This window comes from Cheilinus undulatus, linkage group 4 (genome assembly GCF_018320785.1).
Source record: "Cheilinus undulatus linkage group 4, ASM1832078v1, whole genome shotgun sequence".
NCBI classification, from domain to species: domain Eukaryota; kingdom Metazoa; phylum Chordata; class Actinopteri; order Labriformes; family Labridae; genus Cheilinus; species Cheilinus undulatus.
The window spans coordinates 50937399-50957360 of NC_054868.1; the positions used below are offsets into that span (position 1 = coordinate 50937399).

General features: G+C 38.9%; 1 protein-coding gene across 1 annotated transcript in view; it reads left to right on the plus strand.

The window, feature by feature from the left end:
- Nucleotides 1-3657, plus strand: part of LOC121507795 (voltage-dependent T-type calcium channel subunit alpha-1I-like) — a 317733-nt gene extending 314076 nt beyond the window's left edge. The window contains exon 38 of the mRNA XM_041784135.1: nt 2845-3657. Within this exon, the coding sequence (XP_041640069.1) occupies nt 2845-3486 (642 nt within the window). The 3' untranslated portion in view covers nt 3487-3657. The remainder of the gene's footprint in view (nt 1-2844) is intronic.
- The last annotated feature ends 16305 nt before the right edge of the window (nt 3658-19962 follow it).

Below are 19962 nucleotides of genomic sequence, written 5' to 3' on the forward strand. Positions count from 1 at the left end.
ACTTTGACTTCGTAATCCTAAGGTTTGACCTTTTAGACATTCCATTTAAAAACTGGAATCATATTTTGACTTTTAGTTTCATAATTTTGACTTTCTTTCTAATATATTTGCCTCTTAAAAACATTATTTTTACAATTTCAATTACATGTTTTGTCTTTTCCATTTCTTTTCAATTTCAAAATCCTTTATCATCAGTGCTAAGTTTTCTTTGTTGTTGTTGTTGTTTGTTTGTTTGTTTGTTTGTTTGTTTGTTTCATGTTCTATTACTGTTGAAATGAGGTTGAGGGTTTATGGTTAAGTTGACCCTGTTAGGCCCTGAGGTTATACCTGAATTCAGAATCTGGCCCCTGCTGTGATTGAGTTTGACACTCCTGCCCTATGCCTCCTTATTGCATTGATATATAATAATGTCTGTCTGAGTGTCCCTACTTTTCAAAGTTACCCAGCATTATGATATTAGGATACTGTCTTCTTTACCTCTTCTAAAAAGCCCTGGTGAGAAAGACCCCATGCTAATCCGTGATGCTGCGCTCACAGTCAAATATGGAAATGGGAAGCATTGTTTCTTTAAGTATGGGTGATTAACATAACATATTTTAATGTTTTAATAGGTAAATAATTGCCAAGAGTTGTCTAAAACAACTTGTAAAAGGTAATTTTGTCCTCAGCATCCCTTTATTTACAGCTAACTGGGTAAATACAGTGTATAGAAAGTGTTGTCATATCTCGCAAAGTACCCACGTTTCCTGAAGGCAACATGGGGAAGGCTCTGAGCCTTCTTTGCCATGCTGTCACTCACTATTCCACACCCTTCTCAGTCGAGGCCACGCCCCCCACGCCAGAACAGGGCCAGAAGTTTGAACCTAAAAAGATATGATCTGAAAGTGAAAAAGATCTGAAACCAAAAAAAAAGATTTGAGTTTGAAACAAAAAGATTTGATTCTGAAAACATTAAACCTGCATTTGAAAAAAATAACACCTCAAATTTGAAAATATATTTAGGAGTAGAAAATTAAAAATAGAATATTTTATTATAATAATTACAGAGCTGAATCAAAGCTATATTTAAATTGGAAAAAAAAACACTTCTCATTACAGTTGAGTGTTTTTATATTTTTTTTTCAGGAACAAATCATAAACTTTCAGTTTCAAATTTATTTTTCTCAGTTAATTTTTTTTTTTTTCCGAATTAAAAGGAGCCCTGCATGATCAGACAAGTTCATCTTGTTGGATAGCTATTTGTATGTCTTAAATGTATATTAAACTAAAAAACTCACTAAATATCCCACATATCTGCATTTTGTTTTGTTGCATCTGTTCATTTCAGCTCATAAACTCACCAGGAGGCCGTCATGTTTTGATCCACACCAAGTTAGTGTGATGTCACGGTTCTGCAGCGCTCCTCTCCGTTGCCAGCAGTAACCGTTTTTCAGACGGTTTTGTTGCTTGCAGCTGTTGCTGCCATGAGTTTGCTGTGTGTTGGTTTTGTGTCCCTGCTGTCAAAGCTCTGTCATTCTTCTAAATTTTACATCAATAAACCTCCTACAAGTGACTGGGTTCAGTAGAAGTGTGCCAAGAGCTTTTCAAAATAAAAGTATTATGTACATACGAACTGAGCTTCTCCAAAGAAATGCTAAAGTGGACTTTTACTTTAGAAGATGCAAAGCAGAAGTCCTTTCGTATTCACTTGAACCATGTGGAAACAGAAAGCCTCATAAAGAGTAGAAGTTTGGGAACAACTTTATTAAACAGACACATTTTACCTCGTGGCCTTCATCTGGTTCATCAAGAAACAGATTTCAAACATTTTCTACCCATGTGGACATAATTATTTGTTACAACAAGGTAAATATGGCTCTGTATTTATCATTTTCCTGTCTAGATGGACAGATAACCGCTTGTGGTGCAAATATAAAATAGAAGAGACCTCAAATTTTAGAATCCTCTGTGTGTGAGACGTGCTGTGTTTCTGAGATGCAGCCCTAACACTGGCTGCCAGTCTGAAACAGGTTACTGCATAGGAACAGTGAGGATCACACCACAGAACTGTGACATCACGGCGCCAGCGCAGACCAAAACATGGCGGTCTCCTGGTGAATTTATAAACTCAAATGACTCAAAATGCAGACATCTTGTGAGTTTTTTAGTTCAACGTGTATATGAGACATACAAATATCTACCCAACGAGATGAACTTGTCTGATCATGCAGGGTTCCTTTTAACAAAACTTCTGGCATGGATTGCGCTCCACACGACAGCGCCTCAAATGCTTATCCAGATGGTTTGGTATGTTTGACCAGGTGCAATGTGAATGCAAACCAGAGTATACAAAAGTAAAAGAAGGTTGTAATTTGGGCCCTCGAACCAAACTGAGTTCCCCCAGACTATCTGTTGTCAAAATTACCTTAGTCAAAGGTCCCATATTATGGAAAATACACTTTTCAGGCTTTTCTAACAAAAATAATGCCCCTGTCCTTTCCTCAACCCCTCAAGAATCGGAAAAACCCACAATAAATTACAGAGATGTCGATTTATACAGGATAAGAATTACTCCTGGACCTCTCTCTGTGCTGAACTATTGTTGGTAATTATTTTTACACCTCATATTACAGACATGGTCGATTCACACGGGATTAAAAACACAGATGTCCCATGAGATTATCACTAAATACCAAAGGTCCCTTGATATTACTAGTCCAATGGGGGTCCTTAGATGCATTCCAAAAGACAAAGAATAATGAATTGCAAAAATTATTTTATATTAATGTTAGCAAAACTATGATAGGCATTATTTTTGAAGATTTACTGTCCCTGAAAACTAACTTTTCTTCTACATCTGTGCAGCACCCGTCCCACAGTGACTCCTCCCTGGCCACAGGAAGTTCAGAGGGCAGCCTGCAGACCACTCTAGAGGAAGGACTGAGCTTCAGCATCTCCCCCCCTCGGGTTCACGATCTCCCCGTGCCTCTCCACTGCCCACTCCCCAGCCGCACCCCACACACCCAGGAAACGGCGACAGGAGACCAAGGCCACCATGCACTTAAGAGACGCAGTACTGCTTTGACCCTCCAAGCCACCAGGGGGCACCAGAGGAGCCAGAGCAGCTGCGGCGGTGGCAGCACCAGCCCCGGCTGCCCCCGTCAGGACTCCATAGACCCCTCGGACGAGGACGTGGGCACGGGGACGGGTGGCGAACACTTGTCGGAGACTCTGAACAGCCTCTCGCTCACATCGCTGCTCACGCCGGGCTCTCTGGCTCCCCCGCTGGTGAAGAAATGTAACAGCACAGGCTCACTTAACCAAACAAATCTGTCAGCTCGTAGCAAAGATGGACGCAGCTTTTATGGCATAGATTCCCACGGTTTCTTGTCCAACCCGTGGACGGAGGGAAGGGCAAGGAGTGACGAAGAGGTCAGTGACATCACAGCCTTCAGCATGAAGAGCAGCAGCCAGCCAACAGACACAAGCTCCAGGAAAAATAGATGAAACACTTGTTGCCTCTCTGTAGTCGAACTCTTTAACTATTTGCATTTCTGAACCTCGAACAGTACAGGGAGAGACTTTTAATACGTTGCGTGTCCAGTGAACCTGATTCTGAAATTCTCTCTTCTTTTCTTTGGATCCGGCTGCTTTGGATCAGTCGCCTCTCAAAAGATTACAGCTGCCTCTGAGATCTGACATCCTTTTTTTCTTCACAGGATATGTGGCTGCTCTTTGACAGGACTGAACTATAATGATAGGGGCTTAGCCTTTTTAGTGTGACCAGGATCCAGCCTCGACACATCTGGGCTTTAAATATGAGCCATCCTGAAATAGAAGAATATTTGGAAAGCCATTAGAGAGAAAAGTCCGAAAAATCACAGCGATTGATGAACATTATTCAGGTCTTGTTACTTAAATAGGGATGAAAATCAACTTCAGAACTTGCTTGACCCAACGTGCCCTCAACCTTTGTGCTAAAACAGCGTCATTGACACAGACAGATGGCTAACTCTGACGCTTCTTTTGAAGAAGAACTGTACAGCTTTTTTGTAATAACCATCGCTAACAGTAGCATTTCCCAACCTTCTTGCCTGTTCAGCAGATTTGTTGGGTAAGAGAAAATTGAAAGGTTGTATATTTTCTGTGTTCTTTTTCAACTTCAGTGTATTGAAGTTGCGTGAATGTAGACATGTCTGTCTCTGTTTGTGAGGGAGCGGTACACCAAGACAGTGAATGGCGCCTGGAAAGTCCTAAAAAATATATATATATACAGGAGAGGCTTTTCAAGAAGAACAATGGTAATGTCAGTGCTGCTGAGAATACATGTGGGTTTTTCATTAAGCGTTGGCCACTTTAGAGTGGACTCTGTGCTTTCTGTGTACCCATGAAAGGGCTAAAATGTAATGAGTGCAGACCTGGGCCAAAACTACTAGCAAATAATCATTTTACTACCACATTTAATACTCTAAAGAACAGAAGGTGTTTATGAAACTTATAAGACCGATGAATCATACCCAACAGTTTTAACATGTACTTTACAGAGGCTATAAGAAAGTCATTAAGAAAATAGATGTCCAATCTAAGATGTATATAAGTAACTTTATAAAATGAATGAGAAAGTTTAATGTCATCCAGTTTCACAGGTAAAGTTCACACTCTAACTCCTTTACATCAGTCGTCATCATATGGATGTTAAAATCAAAGGTGCAAATCCACTAAGATACTTTTACCCCTGCTAATACAGTGCCGTGAAAAAGTATTTGCCCCCTTTCTGATTCCTGATTTTTTTTGCATATTTATCACACTTCCATGTTTCAGATCATCAAACCAATTTTTAAATTTCACTAAGACAAACCAGGTAAATAGAAAATGCAGTTTCTAAATGATGATTTTATTTAATAAGGGGGAAATAAATCAAACCCTATCTGGCCCTAACTGAAAAAGTAATTGCCCCCCGACATGAACCAACAAATCTGGCTTTCCAAAAACTGTGGTTGGTCACAGTTAACTCAACAACAAGGGCAATTACTTTTTCACACAGGACCAGATAGGTTTTGATTTTTTTCCCCCCTTAATAAATAAAATCATCATTTAGAAACTGCATTTTGTCGTTGTGAGATTTTAAATTTGGTTTGATGATCTGACACATTTAAGCGTGATAAATATGCAAAAAAATCAGGAAACAGAAGGGGGGCAGATACTTTTTCACGGCACTGTAGCTCCTCTTTTGCAACAAATCCACTAAAAAATTAGCATTGATTATATGTAGACACAAAACTACCCACGCACTCAGTGTGTGTTTTGCCACAGGCCAAGTGGCACATCAGTGGCTTTGCACTCCAATCGCCAACACCACCATGACGGAGTGAGACAGAAAAAAACAATTTTAAGACCAAGTGCTCATTCCTGCAGAGACAAGAGGCCAAACACCTGTCAGCACACTGGAGGATTATGAGATGATGCACGGTTCAGACCCCTTAAAGAAAAGAGACAATGAAGCGCACAACAGGGTGGGAAATTAGCACCAGCCAAATGCAGATATTTTTTAGCAGTGTCTGATGAATTTGCAAAGCCTAGAGGCTACTAAGGCAGGTAAATCAAAGTAACATAACTGTCTGATTTTGTAACCATGAACGACATAAATAGAGTCCGGGTTTTCTGGTTTTACCAACATTATGATGAGAACAGAGTGGACCTAGTCATTAATTGAGTGACTAAAGTGTTTATTTTGTTGACTAACACTCTGACTAAAACTGTTTGTCAACTACCTTTTTCCTTGAGAAAGACTAGACCAAGGCTGGCCTTAGAGGAGGACTTGACAATAACATTTACAAGACTTTAAAAAGACTGACATCTTAGACCCTCTTATATCTTTAGCAGCATCCATGCTAAGCTCTTTTGCCATAATTGCACCAGCCTCTCGTTGCTGCTTGCTTACGTCACGACTCTGCTGCGCCTGAAAGTACCGCCCCTTGTCCCTGGTTGGTCCTGTCACTTTCTAACCGGGCCCAAATGGTTCAGATGAGAGCTTTTCAAGATGGATTCGCCAGTGAAAAACAAGGAAATGGGCGTACCCATCTGCTTTGCAAGGTTACCTTATAAGCTGATGTTTTAAAAGCATTTACATTGAGTAAAAATGAAAGGAAAGTTAAACACCAAAGCAACTTTGCAACAACCGAGGAACTATCCCAGAAACACTTCAGAATAAAAGTACCGTATGAAAATTTAGTTGTCTCACCACAGAGACAAACTGAACGAGCTTTTACTTTGAAAATCCCAATGGAGGTTTACAGTTTCTTCATCACTTCCGTTGTCATCATCCTTCAATCTTAACTCTGATTGGATAAGGGGAACATATTATTAATATGCATGGATGAACAGCTGTGACAGACACTTTTGTGGCAGCATGTTTGCCAGTAGGAGGACGAGGCTCTTTGCTTTTAGTTGGGTAAATATGGAACTAATGTATAGATTTCTATTTTAAAGATTATTTGTAGTCCAAGGAGTTCCCTTGATGCCGATTGTATGTAAAAGCACTTGTTAGAAGCGCTCAGAACCTACAGTCATCCCTAAAGATACATGAAGGTATTGCATTGTGCCTGATGTAGTGCAGCGGTCTGCATCTGTTGAGGCCAACTTTTTAAGTTCAGTAAGTGTGCTGCTCTTTGGTACGTGCCTAGGGATCCAGGGTGAACTGAATGACATTAAACTCTCATAAGATTTCCCAGAATACACTTCAGCAGCTGATAAATGACTCCAGGTTACCCAGGTGTGAAACACTGGGCACAGATTTGGCATTCTGTCAGATTTCCAGGCACTCAGAACAAGGGATTTATCATTTTTGTGTGCTGCATTAAACCCAAAAGATTATTTGACTCAGGTCTGCTTGAGTGTAGCAAGATATTAGAAAACACCCTATAGTATGGAAAGCAATGTGGTCCAATTTCATGTAAAATGTACCTTTGAGCACTTGTTTGTCAGAGATTTTGACAAATTTTCATCCTATCATCTTGTGTCACAGTTTTTAGCATCCAGAGCAGGTAGACCTCAGGTGGACCTTTATGCACACACATGCATCTGTACATTCACTGACCACTTCATTAGGTACACCTGTTTAACTGAACATTAATGCAAATATCTAATCAGCCAATCACATGGCTGCAGCCAATGCATTGAGGCATGTGGACACGGTCAAGACAACAACCAGGATTGGTTGCTGCCATGTGATTGGCTGATTAAAAATATGCATAAATGATGTGTTGAACAGACATATCACACATGAACACACAAAGATGTCAATGTCGAAACACTGCAGGATGTTTCTGTAACTGTTTGAGATGAGACAGAAGCAAACCTCATCTCTTCCTCTACTTCATCTTCATTTCCTCTTTATTCTAACTCTACGATATTATCTCCCTTCCACAGGGAAGCCGGAGAACATAATAACTATTGACGACCCCCTCTTTTATTCGAGATATGCAATATGCTACAGTAGATGTACAGTTAGATGTATGAGACTCGTATAGATAGACTATATGGTGAGAGAAGATTATATTTATGAACTCATGTATTAGAATAAAATGTCACAAAGACTCAAAGGTCACTGAAAGGATGATGATGTATTCATGTATTCCAGACTGTTGGAGAGAATGTTTTTCTCCATCTTCCCGACCCCATTTGATTTCTCCTAAATGCATGTGAGTTTCTTATTTTTTTCTGTTTTCTTAAATGTCATTCTAGTGTCATATAAAAGTGAGATAGCTTTTCAAACTCCGGCTCCTGGTGGTTTTGTTTTTTCTGTTGTAGGCTTGGTTGATTCCATTTTTTTCTCTCTCCCTTCAAGGTTGCATCAAAGTCTTCAGTGCACAAAAGATTGATTTTATGAAAAATTTTCACCTGGATGTTAAATATTTGCTTAGCAGTTTTTTGAACAGGAAGGAGGTTTGTAATTCCTGCCCTATTTATTTGGTTTACAGCATTTTTAAAAGAGAAATTTCAACCACTTTGATGACAAGACTGCCTTGAAACGGCACAGAGCTTAAGTGATCCAGTCCATCCATCCTCTTCCATTTATCCAAGGCCATGTCGCAGTGGTTGCAGAATGAGCAAGTCAACCCAGGCATCCTTCTACCCAGCAACACTTTTCAACTCATTCTAGGGCAGGGGCGTCAAACTCAAGGCCCGGGGACCAGGTTCAGCCCGTGGAATGGTTAAACCCGGCCTGCAAGATCATATCATATTTGTATTATAACTGGCCATCCAGGATGAGCTCTGCAGATTTATTCAAAATATCATTGTTAAGCCATAAAAACCTGAATAGTAAAGAGTAAGAAAAATTTGATAATCAGAATTTTGCATCTCAAGATTATGAGTCAAACATGTGATTCTGGTTTTTAATTTTAAGATTCAAAATTTTAAATTTAGGTCATATTTTTAACTTTTCAAGTCATTATTTTTAATTTTAGCTCATATTTTGACATTTTAAACCCCTGACTTTGGCTTTTTAATCCCATATTTGGACCTATCAGACTCACAGTTTAAAATTTTAGGTCATATTTTGACATAAAATGACTCAAACTTGTGATTTTGGCTTTTTATTTCAAACTTTGACCTTTTTAACTCGTAATTTGGACTTCATGTGTCATATTTTTATCTTTTAGATTCACAATTTTAAATTTTAAGTCATATTTTTACCTTTTCAACTCATTAATTTGGCTTTTTAATCCTGTATTTTGTCCTTTTAAACTCATGAGTTCTATTTTTTTCTCATATTTTGACATTTTTAATTCATGATTTTGACTTTTTATATCATATTTTGTCTTTTAAAATTTGTGATTTTGACTTTTTAAATTATATTTTGAATTTTTACATTCAAAATTTTATATTTAGGTCATATTTTTAACCTTTTAAGTCATTATTTTTTATTTTAGCTCAAATTTTGATATTTTAAACCCCTGACTTTGGCTTTCTAGTCCCATATTTTGACCTATCAGACTCACAATTTAAAATTTTAGGTCATATTTTGACTTTTAAACTCATGATTTTAAATTTGATCTCATATTTTGACCTCTCAAACTTATGATTTCAACTTTCTCCTCATATATTTGCTCTTTAAAAACATTATTTTTCTATTTTTAATATCATGTTCTGATCTTTTGAACTAATAAGGTGGACTTTTTATCTCAGGTTAGAGCTGTTAAATTTATTATTTTTACTTTTTTGAATTTCCAAATGATTAATCATCAGTGCTGGGTTTTTTTTTTTCATATTTTATTACTGGTGAAAATGAGGTTGACGGTTCATGGTTAAATGTTGACCCTTGTAGACTCAGGTTAGACCTAAATCCAGAATTTGGCCCCTGCTGTGATTGAGTCTGACATCCCTGTTCTAGGGGATCCCAAGACTCCTCCAGCACATTCTGGGTCTTCCCTGAGGTTTTCTCCCAGACAGACTTGCCCAAAGGCACCCAGTGAGCAAGTAGCAGCGGCTCTACTCTTAGCTCCCGCCAGATGTCTGAACTCCTCACCCTGCCTCTAAGGCTGAGCCTAGCCACCCTCCAGAGAAAGCTCATTTTGGCCGCTTGTATATGCAATCTCATTCTTTGGCTCATTACCCAGAGGATGCTACCAAAGGTGAGGGCTGGGAGGATCCACCGAAAAATCGGTCCGGGAAAGGCCCACAGGGCTGCTAAGGCTGCACCAATCCACCTGTCAATCTCACACTCGCTTTACCCTTGCTTGTGAAAAAGTACCAGAGAAACTTGAACTCCTTCACCTGTGGCAGAAACTCACTCCCTGCCTGGAGGGACCAATCCACTGTTTTCTGACAATCAGCGAAGTATTGGGAGCAGTCCTCTGTGGTTTTATACACTGTTAAAGTTATTCCAAGAGCACATGAAGAAAAAGACTTTGCTGAGTGTGAATCTTACCCAGAACATGTTTAGACATACTTGTTTATCTAATATAACAAACAACAAAGAAATCAGCTGAAAGCTCCTGCTGCTCAACATGAATTTAAAACCAACACAGCCTAAAGGGATTGTAGAAGTGGAGTGCCATGTTGGATAAATTACACATGCAGTATCTAATGTAACACCATCAGATTTACTCTGACATGAAAATGTGCGTGCACAAGCTGAAACCTGTCGTGGGATTTAAGCATGTCCTCATCTCATGTCTGGATTGATAAATCCTAATCAGTGCATGGAAATGACACGACATCCACGTGTCTGCCATATGCATATTTGATAAATGAGGGCAAATGAGTAGAGGATTACAGCTTGAGATCCCACTGATCACAGTATCCAGATCCCTCAGTGGCATCCTCAAATAAAATCCCAAAGTCTCAAATTTAAGATAAAGAAGAAAAAGAACTGCAGCGGCATCACAATGAAAGAACTGAGAGCAGGCTGGGACATGCTGCATAATTAACAAGATAAACAAACAAAAAAATTAAGGTTTTACAGTAAATTTCTGGGTTTTGGATGACTCACTGAACTAAAATGCCATAATAAAAATACACAGGAAACTACGCATTGATTCCACAGTTTTCTGAAATGTTTGTAGTAGCATATGTCCTCTACTGTTTCGTTTCTAAATTTGTGTCTTAATTTGTGTAACAGCTAAGCATCTATAAAGATTATGAAGTTCTTGTTTAAAGCTTCTTGGACTGACTTAAAAAGCAGAACACCTGTGCAGACCAATCAGCCAAATGAGTAGCAGCTGTTGTGAATCTTTAAAAAGCCTCCCTCTGCATCACGTCCTTTTTGTTTCTAAGCAGACGGCAGCCAAGAGAAAACGGCTGTTTGGCAACTTTTCCTTCTTTTGTGTGTTTCTGAAATGGTTGGACTTGTTGCTTCTAATTTCCTTTAATTTTCCTTTCCTCAATAGTAGAGAAAATCCCCCAACAGCACCATATTTTAAAGTTCTAAGAGCTAAGCTAAATGTACTGCATTTTTGGTTCCTCTCTCTTACTGGGGATCAGCAGGACCTGATTAGTCCAACAGCTCAGCCCTGTCTTTGAACAGGAGGAAGTTTTGACCAAAATAAGATGTTTGCATGTGAGGACAACAGGCTTATCTGACCGTACAACACACTGTTTGTTTTAATTTTTCACATTTTGAGTGTGTCGGGCCAGTTTGTAGGGGGCCGTTCAGTCACTAAGGACAGGGATGAAGGAAAATTTCCACCAAAAGTTTTGGAGATCTTGGAAAATGATCAGAGAGCTCCAACACGTAAAAACAGATCCCCCTAAGTTCTCAAAATAATAATGATAATATAAATAAATAATTCAAGATGTTACCAACAATTTCAGTAAAATTCCAAAAATCCCTTCATGAATACCTGAAAACGTCCTAAAATATTCCCCAGATGTTTCAGTAAACTTTTAATGGGAATAAAAAATAAAAAAATAAAAAAATGTCACCAAAAATTCCTGAAAATTAAAAAAAATTCAGATTTCAATGACAATTTCAACAGCATTTCAATTAAATTTTCAAAAATTAACTAATAAATTCCACCTAAATTCCATGGAAAATGTCCCTGAAAATTCCCCCAAAACAGCCAGAAAATCCCTAAAATCATGAAAATAAAGGAAATTTTGAAAGAAGTTCCAAACCCTAATATCCAATCAAATTTCCAAAACTTAAAAAATAATAAATAAATTCCCCTGATTTGCTCGAAAGTACCAAAAAATAAATAAATAAATAAATAAATAAATAAAAATTATCAACATTAGTTCTCTGTAAAATTTCAAAGTTTGCCTTGAAATACACCATAATGTCCTCAAATATTCTTTAATGTACCAGTTATCTTTTCTGAAAAAAAAAAAAAAAAGGCCCAGAGATAAACATTACTTTTTCACTAAAAGTTCCATTAAAAATTCTTGAAAATTTTTGGCAAATTTCACCAAATTTTACTCAAAAATTCTGATCAAATTACCAAAAATCAACAACTAAATTCCATTTACATTCCATGGAAAACACCCCCCAAAAAATCCCCCAAACAGCCAAACAGTCCCTAAATATTTCATGTAAATTCAGGAAAATTTTAAAGGAAATTCACTCCTAAATTTTCTTAAAAATTTCCAAAACTTCAAAAAAATATCCCCATATTCTCTTGTAAATACCAAAATGTCTAAAGATTTAAAAATTTGCTCTGTTCAAAATTCCAAAGATCCCTTTGATTTTAAGAAATACCCCAAAAATGTCCTTAAATATTCCCCAAAATATTTCAGTAAATCCTTCTCGAAAAAAGCTGAAACATAAACATTAAATTTTCATCAAACATTCCATGAAAATTCCTGAAAATTTTCAGGGAAATCCCCCCAAATTTAACTTAAAATTTCTGATCAAATTTCAAAGGTTTTACAAATAAATCTCTTCTGAATTCCATGGAAAGTGTCACCCAAACATCTGAACAAATCCTTGAAAATTCCAGAAATTATTGAAGGAAAACCCAACTAAACCCCGCCCATAGCTACTGCCTGGTTCTCCTTCAGTGATGCTGATTGGTCAGAACGTTGTGGATAGGGGCCCTTCAAGATGGATTTGCCTGATGACAGAGATGGAGTCTGGAAAATTAATCTGCTTTTCAAAGTTAGATTATATTTATGGTTTGACAAAAGTTAAATCCTAACCAGGGTTTTTATCTGTTTCACTTTGAACCTATAGTGCTCTGTACACTGTCACCCTAGGGCGTAAATCAAGAGCCCTTTTAACTCGTCTGCCCATCAGAGCAAATCTATCTCCAGCCTTAGTCTGGTGGATGGGCTCTGCTGCTCTTCAACTTTGTTGCAAGGAAAATGGAGCTTATGATGCTACTTTACTTCATCAGTGGGATGGTGAAGCTACAGAAGACAATGATGTTGCAACCAAAAAAAAAAAGGAACTTCTGAAACTGCCAACTCTGGGCAACACTACACCTCTGACATAAAAGTCACGATATAAGGACAGAAAAACGAAATAAGAAAGCTCCTTCTCAGTGTTTCATCCTCTTTGATTGAAAAATAAAAATGTCAGGATTAAATAAACATACATGCTGATGGTGTAAAGCTCATACGGCCTCCCTAAAGGAGTATTCCAACTTTTCTCCTCAGAGGACTCATTTTTGATCACGCCAAAGCTCCTGATTCTTAGAAAAACAACAATCTTCTCTGGAAGCAGATGTCTGTGTTACCGCCAGCGTTGTTTAGTTTCAGCAAACAGATTTTCAGCTGGCATCACACTGTCACTGCCTACACACAAAGAGATTTCTCTGTTGTCGTCTCTGCTGTAGTCTGAGGGGATTCTGGGAAATAATCTCCTTCACAAATATTCGTCCACTGTGAACAATACATTTGGGCTGTGCTGTTACTGAGTCCTATTTGATCTCAACCCCACACCCTGAAAAGCTCCGGATGAAAAATATTTTTTTACAAATCCCTGGCCAGCAGCTTGTTTCGGTTTCTGGAGCTGTGAGATAAAGGAGGGAAGATTGTTTAGAGGAATGTTAGAAAATCATTTCAGAAACAGAGAAGTTCAGACTCAGGCAAAGTTAATTAGAGGGAAGGTTCTGGGAGCTGCAGCTTTCAAAGGAATCATTTGATTGGCTCCTTTTCAGATGTTTCTAGAACATCACGACTATACTTCATCTGTTGTGCTCCATTTCTTTGTTCTCTCTCATACATTTAAACCCAAATGATACGTTTATTTTACGTTTGTGTAAGAGGCACAAAAAACACAGAACTCTTCTCACTTTTTAATCAAGAAGCCAATAGCTGGAGAAAATCTTTATATTTGAAAATACAACTTTAAACCCATTTGTTCTATGAACCACTGACTGTATATCAATGGACACTGGCTCCATCTCGTCTTGTACAAAAGTGAAGTCAACATACCCATTGACAGATGCTGACATGATTGTTGCTCTGCTGGCATTTTTTCTTTTTTGTCGCTAAGACACGAGAAAATAGACCCCGCGATAATGGCATCATCCCTTTTTGCTAGAGGCCCAATCAGAATTCACAAGCGAAGCTAAGCTAGATTTTAACCTGATTGCATCATCACTAACCTGGCCATGCCCATCATCAGGTAAATCCATCTTGCAAAACTCCTATCTACAACATTTCTGCCAGACCTGAAAACAGTTCAGACTAACCAGCTTCATTTGAGGAGAACGAGGCGGTTGCTGTGGTTTGGGTTTAGTTTTACTGGAAGCTGTTAGCAATGGCTGTAACTGGTGTTAGCGATAACAAAACTGGACCATATTTCTTTATGAATCATGAGCAAAGAACCACACTAAAAGCATCATCTTTAAGGAAATGATGTTTTCACTCTTCTACCGACCTGCTTTGGCGTGAGTTTCTGAGAGCTGCTGGATATAATGGCTGCTGGTGGAGTGATTAGCTCAGATATAGCCACAGCGGCAGTTATTAGGACACATGTCCTTATTGAAACAGGGACAAAGACTCACACTGAGAGAAATGATGTTGTCACTCTTCTCTTGATCTGCTTTGGCATGAGTTTGCGATATCTATGGGTGGGGTTGAGTTGTACTGTAAGTAGATGTATACAATGGCTGCTACTGCTGTAGCTATTAGCTTGGCTATAGCTGTAGAAAAGCAGCAGATAGATCAGATCGGATTTACTCGGTCTGAAATGGCAGGTGGTGGTATGCACGTAGCTGGTTTACAACCCCGCATGGGAAAAGAAAGAAGAAGTTACCATGGCAACCACTGGGGTCATGACCTAAGTGAAGATTATTTTTGTTTTTACCCAGCAAAAAGTCCATCCTGCGTCCATCCTGAGTCACAACAGACCATTTATTGACTGGATTCTGATGATTTCTGCCCTTTATTGAGGAAAAATGTGAACAAACTGCCGCGCTGTGGAAAGAAATGTAGTTGTTACGATTTTCATAAAGCTGATAGGACGCTCTGTCCCGTGTGCGGTTACATTCACATCTCATTCAAACCGTGCCAGAGTACACTTGAATCGTGCCTGAGACCACCTCCCCAAGTGGGCCCAGGCCCGGTGCCTGGGCGCGGTTCGTTTGCATTCACACTACCAAAATGTGACACAAACAACACTGCATTCAGGGCTGGTGGTGAGCAATGACTTTTCAATTATAATCATGGTTTTTGGATTCCCACGATCATAAAAACAAGACACTCAAAATTAAATGACTGTACTGCGTGCTGTGTTTTCTCACTTTTCCATGTGAAGTAAAAGACATGCACAATCCTTTACAGCACAGCATGCACCCGCAGTGTTGCACCTGAATGACACTAAATGCTACTGACTCTGGTGAACAAACAAATCTACAAGGCATGAGTGATGATGTGAGCCTAGCTCACTCTGAAACCAAACAATCCCAATCTTGAAACAAAAACTACTCCTTCTTCGTATGGTGTAGAGAGTTAGAAACTGCAAATCTGTATTTTTTCAACCATTGTGTCTTTTCTTGGTGCACAGTCAAGCTCTACACATCCCTTTCTTCGAGAGGGACCCAACTGATGGCCGACATGGGCGTTGCTATTCATCCAATCCATGCCGGAAGTCTCAAGCAGAAGTTTTTTCTTTGTGTTGGACTCAGCTGCCAGTGTTTGTCAGTCTTTATCATGCCTAAGCCTAACCCTTGGTGCTGGATCTCAAATATATCACCTTCCCCACTGCCTTACCCTGAACCTAACCACTTGGTTTTAATGCCTAAGCCTAACCTAACTGTGTCACTCCGCCCAGTGGTTTACTCAAGAAATAATTCTGAGTATTTGCTTCATGTGTCGTAATATTACATAATTATAAGTTATTATTTCATAGCGTGGTGAATGTGCAGGTCACAACTTGTCCATGAGAGCGTTTTGGAGTTGTTGGATTGTGTATTTGATGAGTTTGATGAGGGAAAGCAAAAAATACGGTCTGCTTCCATAGTGTTAGCTGTGCAGCTGGTATATCGGTCCCCCCAGATCTAGAAACAGCTTGCACCGACAACTAACAGAAACAAACCTATTATTAAGACTATAGGGATTATGGCAATGGGCGAATTTGCCAAAATGTTGAAATATCCCTTTAAGGCACACTAGTGTGCCTTGGCACACCATTTGAGAACCACTGTGATGGACTGTTTTAATTACGTTTGATGCCTCTTATCTAATTCTGATGTCATTTGATATCAGTGAGATGCTTCTGATTGTGCTCAATGCTCAGAGATCTGAAATAGAGTACCGGTAGTGATCTACAGGTAGTGGTGCTTTGGATTGACCTTAATGAGTTTTCTATATGAGCCAGCTACTGTTCTGTTGCTGTAGTCTGATGATCACTATGATTAAACACCCTGTACAGTCTGCTGTATGCACTTGAGGGGTACTTGAAGAAGACAGAGAACATACACAATGCTCAGAGAACAGAGGGAGGGAACCACGGCTCATTTTCACCCCATGACTTCTTACTGTTTCAATCCAACTGTTCTTACAAATGTAAATGTGCTCTTATTCAGACCAAAGACAGTAACTGTACATGTGAGACTGCCTCCTCCACTGTTCTGACGTGGCTTTATCATAATCTCTATACATGTGCCGTGATGGTGACACATCTACTGGAGGATTTATGAGAAAAAGTTCCACTGCTTTGTTATCCAGCAGCAGGAAATGAGCAGAAAATAGAGTTAGAATTAATTTCTATGGGGTTTGTGTGATAGCAAAGCTGTGTCAAACATATTTCACTAATGACGTTTCTCTCAGAGCTGGCAGCTCCTCGCTGTAATGGCCTGGGCCCGGGTGAGATCAGAGAGGGAAATAAGAGATGAAAGGGAGCGAGTGGCATGAGAGGAAGAGAGGAGGCGCTTAATGTGGAATCTGAGTGAGGATGGATGGAGGGATGGAGAGGGGGTTAATAGGAAAAAGAGGAAGAAAGTGAACATGCACATGGAAGAAACACAGGACTGGAAGCAGTGGTGTGAGTTTCAGATCTAGGCCAACAGAGTCATAACTTCTGGGAACATTCATCAGGAGGCAGGATTTTCTCCCCTCAGTTTTCATTTAATTAAGAGGATATATCAAGGAAAACCCACTTTGTATTTTTGCACATATCTTTGGGTAGCCGGAGAATCTGCCAACCCACAAACTTGTGGAATAAAACCTTGACTGTAAATGTAAATGTTGACACATGGTTTGAGAAATCTGAATTATTCTGTGATGGAATTTTGGTGGACGTCCTTACAGTATTTAGTACTGACCCTCATTTCCACCTACATACAGTCCCTGTAAAAAGCATTAACCTTTTATTGATTTTATATATCAATCGAGGGCGATATCATTCGAATTTCTGGACAAAAAAAATCTTTAATGTCAAAGTGGAAACAGATTTCTACAAGTTAATGTCAATTAAAAAAAAATATGTAAGGTAAAATTGTGATTGCGTAAATATTCACCCCCTAAGTGACTTTCATAATTCAACAGAGGTCCAGACAGCTGGTGCTAGTGGTCTCACAATCAGCGAAATGAGGATCACTTGAGTGCAGTGAATGTGTTTCAAGTGATTGTAGTATAAAGACACCTGTGTCTGGAAGATCCAGCCATTGGTTAATTAGTATTCATGGCTACCATTATATCATAAAGTCAAAAGAACACTCCAAGCAACTCAGAGAAAAGGTTGTTGAAAAGTACAAGTCAGGGGATGGATACAAAAAAAACAAAATCCAAATCACTGATTATCCCGCAGAGTTCAGTTAGATCCATCACAGGGAAATGGAAGGAATATGGCACATGTGTAAATCTGTAGGAACAGGAGAAAGTTCTTGGTCTAAAGAAACCAAAATGGTTTGTTCCACCATCAAAAAAGCAGCTACTCTGGGGGGACACCAACACTGTACATCACCACAAACACACCATCCCCACCATGAAGCACATTGGTGGCAGCATCATGCTGTGGGGAAGCTTTTCAGCAGCTGGCCCTGGAAGGTTTGTAAAGGTACAGGGTAAAATACATGCATCAAAATTAGGGCTGGGTATTGTTAAGAACCTCACGATTTGATTCAATGTTGATTTAAATGCTTTGATGTCGATTCGGTAAAAAGTAGAAATACACAAATAACCTGCTGACAATTTTTTTATAATTATTTTCATGCCTGTGTGAACATATGTGGTAAGTCACCTCATATTTTTGCAGAATAAAACATCTGAAAAGCAAAATTAGCACAATAATAACTTCTTTGTGCATATGGAGTACAAAAGTAAAAAACATGACAGTTCTGTATAAACACTGAAAAACTAAAGTGCATGTAAGCTGAAATAATATTTCTTTCCTCTTGGAAATTGTGCTAAATCTCACGTAACATGGTTATGGTTGGTTGTTGTTTGGTCGAGTGCGGCCTCCGTCCATACAACGCGAATCACACGCACAGAGACCCCCACTGGCCAGGAGGTGAATCCATTCAGAGGATTTGCTGAATCGATATTGAATGGGGGGGGGTGTTGCAATGCATTGATTAATCAATATTTTTACCCACCCCAAATCAAAATATATCAGAAAATCCTGGAGGGCAATCTTATTCAGTCTGCAAGAGAACTACGGGTTGGGAGAAGATTTATTTCTAGCAAGATCATGACCCGAAGCATACAGTGAAAGGAATAGTTTAAAGACAGCAGGGGGAATGTTCTGGAGTGGCCGAGTCAAAGCCCAAACTTCTATCCAATGAAGAAATTGTGGCTGGTCTTGAAAGGGCACAGACTCAGAGCTACGATTTCAGCCAAGGTGTATCTATTAAATCTTGACTTAAAGGTACAATGTGTAAAATTTGGCATTTTAGCGACATCTAGCGTTCAGATTTTAGAATGAGCCGATCTGTTACCAAAACGTCACATCACTAAGCGACGAGGGCCTGTGAAGACCAAAAAGGATCGTGAGCTGGACATCAATTACAGCAGTGACGAGGTGAGGGTTTATTCATTCATTTTTGTAACCATTATTTTTATAGATTATAGGTCAGTCTTGTTCTCCACCTGCCTTCCAGGAAGCTTTCAGGACCGGCGGGCAGGTTTGTATTTAAAAATCGCGTTTCGCTCTTTCTGTCCCCAAAACGTTGCCATAGACAACATGGCGGTTCGTTATGTCAGCCTCCATGAGGGCGACCCGGTTAATGTAAATTTAAAAAGCTTTTTTCTAATTTTGTGAAAAGAAAATGAAAGTTTAAAGGGGATGATTGTGCACTTATTTTAACATACTTCACAAAGATATATAAACATTATTTCCCATGTACAGTTCTGTTCGGCGAAATGCAGCCAAATTTTACATTTTGTACCTTTAAAAGAGATGAATATTTATGCTCTTAATTTAAATTACAGGTTTTATTGTACTTTGTGGAAATCTGCTTTCACTTTGACATGAAAGCATTTTTTTTAATAATTGTTGTCAAAAAAGGCAAATTATATTGACCATTATTAATTTATAAAATAAAAAAAAAAAGGTAAAACATACAAGGGGGTGGATATTTTTTATAGACTGTGTATGGTTATATGTGTGAGTCAAACAGAAGTCCAATCATTCCTGTTGGAATCTCTGCGATAACTGACATGCCCGTGAAACCTGTCTCCATCTCTCCCCTAATATTTTTGTCCAGAATCTGCTGCAATTATATTGAGAAAATTAAACTTCTGCAGCAGATTTCAGACGGACAGTATGGCAGTGCGCTAGCTTAACAACCAAGCTGCTCGCTAACAGGCTATGAAAAGTTGCATCTATCAACTTGATGTGAAATGCTGTCGGATCAACGATTTTGATATGAAATAAAGCTGGATTTATCAGATGATATGAGCTGCTCTCAGATTGTCATGGCTGTTTAAATATATCTATGCATTTAAGGGAAGTTAGAAGGCAGGATGAGATAAAGATGGGTTAGTTAACGTACACTATTTTGCCAAAAGTATTCGCTCACCTGCCTTGACTCACATATGAACTTAAGTGACATCCCATTGTTAATCCATAGGGTTTAATATGACATTGGTCCA